At 38.7% G+C, this 7288-nt stretch overlaps 1 protein-coding gene across 5 annotated transcripts in view; it reads left to right on the top strand.

The window, feature by feature from the left end:
- The first annotated feature begins 621 nt into the window (after nucleotides 1-621).
- The window catches only part of LOC123237647 (E2F associated phosphoprotein), a 35632-nt gene continuing 28965 nt past the window's right edge, over nucleotides 622-7288 (top strand). For 3 of the 5 annotated variants that reach the window (XM_044664708.1, XM_044664706.1, XM_044664705.1), the window contains exons 1-3: nucleotides 622-767; nucleotides 4393-4574; nucleotides 6521-6613. In XM_044664708.1, coding sequence (XP_044520643.1) covers nucleotides 694-767; nucleotides 4393-4574; nucleotides 6521-6613 — 349 coding nt within the window. In that variant the 5' untranslated portion in view covers nucleotides 622-693. Of the gene's footprint in view, nucleotides 768-3811; nucleotides 3866-4392; nucleotides 4575-6520; nucleotides 6614-7288 lie in introns of all 5 variants that reach the window. The other 2 variants (XM_044664704.1, XM_044664707.1) reach the window with 2 other exon arrangements.

Below are 7288 nucleotides of genomic sequence, written 5' to 3'. Positions count from 1 at the left end.
AGGAGTCTACAGCTATGTCTTACCATTCTCAGGGAGTCCCACAGTCAGTTGTTAAACATGATAGGAACCCTGAGTGCTTGCAAAGCATACAGGTTAGAAGCACCTCTGCCTACAAATTTTGTCACTGAATTATGAAGTTTTAGAGCTAGAGGGAACCTCAGTATAATACTCTCTTATTTTATAGATGAAGAAACTAAGATCAGAGATGTTATGTCTAAGGTCATAGATCTAATTTGTGAAAAAGTCAGAACTAAAATCCTGGCTTCTAGTCTGTTATTCTCTTCACCACCACTCAGCTGCGTCTCACATACAAGAAAATTTGTATGCAGATTTGTAGGATCTTTGTTCAAATTTTGGCAGAATACTCACTCCTTAATTCTAGATTTAGGATTTAGGAAATCGGTCTTGGGACAGAACATCTCAAGGCCAGGCGGGATGAAGAGTGAACCAGAGACGTTCTTAGACCGCCGGACCCGTAGCTCTGAAGGCACCGCCTTTTATCACACCCCGGGTCCTCCCCTTTGCCTCCTCTCAGCCCTGCCCCTCCCATCGGCTGCCAAGAGCTCCCAGCGCAGGCGCAATAACAAGGGAGCGGAAGTGGCTCAGTAGTAGAAGGTAGAAGTAGGAAGGACTTCTATCTGTTAGCTCTGTGGATTCGTTCGGACTCCGTGCTAGGCCACGGCCCGGCTCACCATGAACCCGCTTTCTGAAGATGATGATCCGTATGTAGTTGAAGAACCCAGCGATGAAGAACCAGCTTTGAGTAGGTAGGTCTAACGTGGGGCCTTCGCGGTTATCGAGGTCGGACTTTCTTGTATCTACACGGTACCAGAATGGACCAGGGCTAAGCTCAAAGGCAGATGCCGGCTTGATGCTGGAAACTTGATTACTGTTCGAGCCGTTCAAAAAAGAAATGGGACCTCGGGAAGGAAGCGAGCGAACGAGCGTCCGCCGCCTCCCTGGCCGTTTTTAGGATCAGACCCGGAGACACCAACGAGGAGATTCTTGTTCACCTTCTGGTGAGAGGTGACCCTGGGTCCCTGATGTGTGGCCCAGGAATCCTTTGGCTTTGCCTTGACATCTGGTGATGGCAGTGGGGGATCTTGGGAGTATTTCTTGAGGAATAGCCTCTGAAAACACCCAGCTGAGAGGGAGGGAGTCTCCTGAGCTGAAAAAGCAAGGGGATAGTTGGGAACACAGTCTGAAGGTGCCAAATCAACAAGCATCTCCCGTGTCTGTCGCTGTGCCAAGCCCTGGAGATAAAAGGGCAAAAGACAGTTCCGGCTCCTGATAAACTGGTGATTGTCTTAGATGGATCAGAAATAAATGGCTTCTTGCAGAGAGGGAGATTTTAGTTGGGAATGGAAAGAAGCCAGGAGGCAGAGATTAAGAGGGAAGAGAATACCAGGCATATGGGTACAGCTAGTGAAAATTCACAGAATTGGGAAATGGAATGCTTTTTGAAAGTAGCAGCTTTGTCATTGAATTGTGGATATATGGTGGAGACTAGAACGGTACAGGTTATGAGGGACTTTAAATGCCAAAAAGAGGATTTTATATTTTATCTTGATGATTAGGACCCATTTGAGTTGATGGAATGTGGGGAGAGGAGCCCCAGGAGAGTGGTAACATGATCAAAATTGTGTTTTAGGAAGATGTTTGTCAGCTGAGTAGAGGTTTGACTGGAGTAAGGAGAGACTTGTGGCTGTTGCAGTAGTTTAGGTGTGAGATGAGAGGGGAATAATAATTTATAAAGTGCCTTCCTGTGTGCCAAGGGGGCTAAGCACCTTACAAATATTGCTTAATCTGATGCTCACCACAACCTTGCTAGGTAGGTGCTGCTATTATCTTCATTTTACAGTTGAGAAAATTGAGGCAAACAGGTTAAATAACTTGTCTAGGGTTACACACTTAGTCAGCGTCAGAATCTAGATTTGAAGTAAGTTCTTCCTCATTCCAGTCCTGATGCTTTTTTATTTATTGTACCTCCTTGCATTGTTTTAAGGACTTTCAGGTACCAGGGTAGCTGCAGTATCAGTAAGTTGAGGTGAAAGAAACTAGTTAAGCCTGGCTGAGTAAAATTTATAAATGATACTGCAAATTTCATAGTATCCAAAAGTTCAATCAGACTATGTAAGGCCAGCAGACTATGGATGTGAACTGTTGCACATATTTTTAGAACCAGTGGATATAGCTGTTAGTTTTTTTTTTTTTAAACCCTTACCTTCCATCTTAGAATCAATACTGTGTATTGGTTTGAAGGCAGAAGAGTGGTAAGGACTAGGCAATGGGGGTCAAGTGACTTGCCCAGGGTCACACAGCTGGGAAGTGTCTGAGCCCAGATTTGAACCTAGCATCTTCCATCTCTAGGCCTGGCTCTCAATCCACTGAGCCACCTAGCTGTCCCCATAGCTGTTAGTTTTGATGAACTAGGTGGGTAAGACTGAAAAGATATTATGTGGGTGTTGTATTTAAACTAGAATTTATACAGTACTTTACAGTTTATAAAGTATTTTACATATATCATCTCATTTGATCCTCATTATAGCCTTCGTGGGATAGGTGCTATTATTATCATCCCTGTTTTACTGGTGAATGAACCAAGGCTGAAAGAATCTAGTGACTTGCCCAGGGTCATACAGCTATTATCTGTATGAGACAGAAAACTTAAATTCAAATCTTCCTGACTCTTCAGTTTAGTATTCTTATCACTGGACCATTTAGCTAGGATAAATATAAAAGGCATCAAAAATAAGATTTTTCTTTTTAAAAAGAAGCATTTTGTACAGTAGAAACGATACTGGACTTAGAACCAGATGATCAGGTTTAAATGTTCCTATTTCATTATTGTCACATTGTGCTTATCTTTCACTTGTCCCTGACCCCTTCTGAATCTAATGTGTTACTCTGTAAAAGAGAGCTGATGTTGGCTGTACTTTCTACCTCACCAGGCCCTTATGAGGCTCAATTAACAAGCAGTTAAGTGCCTGCTGTGTATATTATGCTGGGTGCTGGATATAAAGACAAAAATGAAACAGTCCTACACTAATGAAATTAAATGTTTGCAAAAATACTTTGAAAATGGAATCTCTATATAAATAAATCTAAAACTGTATTAGTCAGAAATATCAAGTTTTATTTATTCAGCTCTCCCAGCCCTTCCCACCAAAATTTGGACTCAAGATTGTATATACTCCATAGCAATATAATAATATAGGACATTCCTGAGGGACTTATGAGAAAGACAACTGTCTACATTGAGAGGAAGAACTATGGGGAGTAGAAACACAAAAGAAAAACATAGACTTATGCCTTGTTTATTTGGGTATGATTTGGGGTTTTGGCTTTAAAAGATTGCTCTATTGCAAAAATGAATAATATAGAAATAGATGTCAAGTGATAATAACATTTGTACAACCCAGTGGAATTGCTTGTTGGCTCTGGGAGGGAAAAAGGGAGGGAAAGAAAATGAATCATGTAAACATGGAAAAAAATTTTTAAATAAAAACAAACAAAAAAAACCAACAAAAAACAAAAAAAAACTCCAGAAGACAGAAGCAGAGAGCCTGTATAATTCATATGTTGATTAAATATCCCCTAATAATTGATTTAATTATGAACAAAATTTGTAGAAAAGAATTTTTACATTTAATTTCTTCTTGAAAATTAATTTAATTTATAGTCTTAAAATCTCTATTTTAATTTATGAGGCTGGTTGGGGAAACATTAGCAAAGAGAAGACAGAAAATTAACTTGTTGAAAGTGCTAATCAAGATTCTATTACATTTTTTTAATTCCTATTTTCTTTTAGTTCTCCTTCTAGACTTCTCTGCCTTTGCTGGATCTTTATTCCAGTCATGCTGTTGTAAGTGAGTGACCCACAGAACTCAATTCTGGGCCCTCTTCTCTTTTCCCTCTATACTACTTCACTTTGTGATCTCATCAGTTCCATGTGATCATTTCTATGCCAATGATTCTCAGATCTACTTATCCATCCCTAACCTCTCTGCTAATCCTCCAGTATTTGGATACCGACAATTGCCTCTTGGATATCCTGCAGGCATCTTAAACCTAAAGTCCAAAATTGAATTCATCTTTCTTCTCCAAACCCTCTGATCTTCCAAAGTTCTCTGTTACTGTTAAGGATACCACCATTCTTCCAGGTCCCCAGGCTGACAACCTAGATGCCATTTTTTACTCCACCATTATATTGTGAGCTCCAGAAGGGCAGGGACTGTATTTTACCTTTCTTTTTATTCTCATATATTAGCTGATTAATAAATGCTTGTTGACTGATTACCTTGTATCTCTGCTTACTGTGCCTTTAAGTAAGCTCTACTACAAATCTTCAGTGTACTTGTATACTGCTAATTGTCTGTTTTTAAATATTAGTTCTGAAGATGAAGTAGATGTGCTTTTACATGGCACTCCTGACCAAAAGCGAAAACTTATCAGAGAATGTCTTACTGGTGAAAGTGAATCATCCAGTGAAGATGAATTTGAAAAAGAAATGGAAGCTGAATTAAATTCCACCATAAAAACAATGGAAGATAAGTTGTCATCAATAGAAACAGGTAAATCTTCAACTTGGTATTTTAAACACTTAGTTTAGATAGCTGAGTCAAAAAATTTTTTTTCTAGTGATTTAGCTGATATTTGTCATTCATTACCCATAGCAATTTTTTCTCTATTGTTGCAAGGATACAAATGATACTTACTTTTATATTATTTACTTGCTAGACTTGGTTTTGGAATAGGATAATGTTGCAGAGAGGGAAAAAGAAAAGCTCAGAAAGACCTACTTGTATAAAGAAGATATCAGGATTTACCATACTCGATTTCCTTATTTTTCTTCTCCTGGAAATTTGTCCCATGAATATTCTTTTTAAAATTATTTAAAAATTAATTAATTTAAAAAAAATCCTTACCTTCTATCTTAGAATCAATATTATGTATTGGTTCCAAGGCAGAAGAGCAGTAAGGGCTAGGCAATGGGAGTTAAGTGACTTGCCCAGGGTCACACAGCTAGGAAGTGTCCGACGCGAGATTTGAACCTAGGACCTCCTGTCTCTTGGCCTGACTCTCAATCCATTGAGCCATCCAGCTGCCCCCTGGATATTCTTAATAGTTTAAGTTTTTCAAAGACTTTTCCATTTTGATTTAATAATAGTAAATGGCCCTGTGAATTCTAACAATTACTCTGTAACACTGATCCATATTGGGCTAAGGAGATATCATTTTGATACTAAGTCCTTGGATAAAATGTGATTCACTCTGGACTGATTTTTAGTTATATATCAGAATCTTATTTGTATTGTGGGAGGAGTTTGGTAGAATACTTTCTTTCCCTAATTTTTTTTAAACATTTGTTAATATTTATTTTTTAGAAAAGTTAACATGGTTACATAATTCATGCTCTTACTTTCCCCTTCACCCTCTGAGCTTCCCCCCTCCCTCTATGGCTGATGCGTATTTCCACTAGTTTTAACATGTGTCATTGATCAAGTCCTATTTCCAAATTGTTGATAGTTGCATTGGTGTGGTAGTTTCGAGTCCACATCCCCAATCATGTCCGCCTCAACCCATGTGTTCAACCAGTGGTTTTTCTTCTGTTTCCACTCCTGTAGTTCTTCCTCTGAATGTGGGTAGTATTCTTTTCCGTAAACCCCTCAGAATTGTCCTGGGTCATTGCATTGCTGCTAGTACAGAAGTCCATTACATTCTATTTTACCACAGTGTATCAGTCTCTGTGTATAATGTTCTTCTGGCTCTGCTCCTTTTACTCTGCATCAATTCCTGGAGGTCTTTCCAGTTCACATGGAATTCCTCCAGTTTATTATTCCTTTGAGCACAATAGTATTCCATCACCAGCATATACCACAATTTGTTCAGCCATTCCCCAATTGAAGGGCATACCCTCATTTTCCACTTTTTTGCCACCACAAAAAGCACGGCTAAAAATATTTTCGTACAAGTCTGTTTATCTATGATCTCTTTGGGGTACAAACCCAACAATGGTATGGCTGGCTCAAAGGGCAGGCATTCTTTTATAGCCCTTTGAGCATAGTTCCAAATTGCCAGCCAGAATGGTTGGATCAGTTCACAACTCTACCAGCAATGCATTAATGTCCCACTTTTGCCACATCCGCTCCAGCATTCATTACTCTCCCCTTCTTTCATTTTAGCCAATCTGCTAGGTGTGAGATGATACCTCAGAGTTGTTTTGATTTGCATTTCTCTAATTATTAAAGATTTAGAACACTTTCTCATGTGCTTATTGATAGTTTTGATTTCATTATCTGAAAATTGCCTATTAATATCTCTTGCCCATTTATCAATTGGGGAATGGCTTTATTTTTTTATACAATTGGTTTAACTCCTTGTATATTTGAGTAATTAGACCCCTGTCAGAGTTTCTTTCCCTAATTTTTATAGTTTATGTGATTGGATTCCTCTTTGAATGGGATAAATCCACTTGTAACAATTTTTTTTACTCCTGGCTTTTCATTTTTAAAAATAGGTAATTCCTTAGGGACTGTGAAAACTTCAATGGTTCTATCAAAGTATTATGATGACATGTATTCTGATTCTGATTCTGAGGATGAAGATACAGGCAAGTACTATTAAGTGTATAATACTCTTCCAGTAAGATTTTTTTTTTCCTTTTTGATAAACAAAAATGGTTAGCAAGTTAGTGCGCATATATATATATATATATATATATGATAGATAGAACTGATTTTAAGTAGCTGCAAGACATTTTCATTTAGTGTAGCTAGGTGGTAGAGCAGGGAAAGTGCAAGGCCTGGAGTCAGAAAGACATCTTCTTGAGTTCAAATCTAGCCTCAGACACTTATTAGCTTTGTGACTCCTGGGCAAGTCACTTCACTCTTTTTGCCTCATTTCCGTCATTTGAGCTGTAGAAGAAAGTGACAAACCCCTTTAGTGTCTTTGTCAAGAAAACCCTAAATGGGATCAAGAAGAGTCAAGCACAACTGAAAATGACTGAACAAAAAAGGAGACAAAAGTATTTATGTTTTTCAGTCTTATAGTTTTATCATTTCTATCTGGTCAGATTTTATAGCCATTTTTCCCTATCAACTTCCCTTTCTCTTAGCTGGATTTTTACTATAAATATTCAAAATTAAGGGTGGTGAAATGCTCTAATCTCAGTTTTCTTTCTTCCCCCCTCACTCCCTCCCTCCCTCCCTCTCTCCCTTCCTCCCTCCCTCCCTCCCTCCGTTCCTTCCTTCCTTCCTTCCTTCCTCCCTCCCTCCCTTCCCTCCCT

This window comes from Gracilinanus agilis, chromosome 2 (genome assembly GCF_016433145.1).
Source record: "Gracilinanus agilis isolate LMUSP501 chromosome 2, AgileGrace, whole genome shotgun sequence".
Taxonomy (NCBI): Eukaryota; Metazoa; Chordata; class Mammalia; order Didelphimorphia; family Didelphidae; genus Gracilinanus; species Gracilinanus agilis.
The sequence above is the reverse complement of the archived record's forward strand: the minus strand, read 5'-3'. Positions and strand labels throughout refer to the sequence as shown.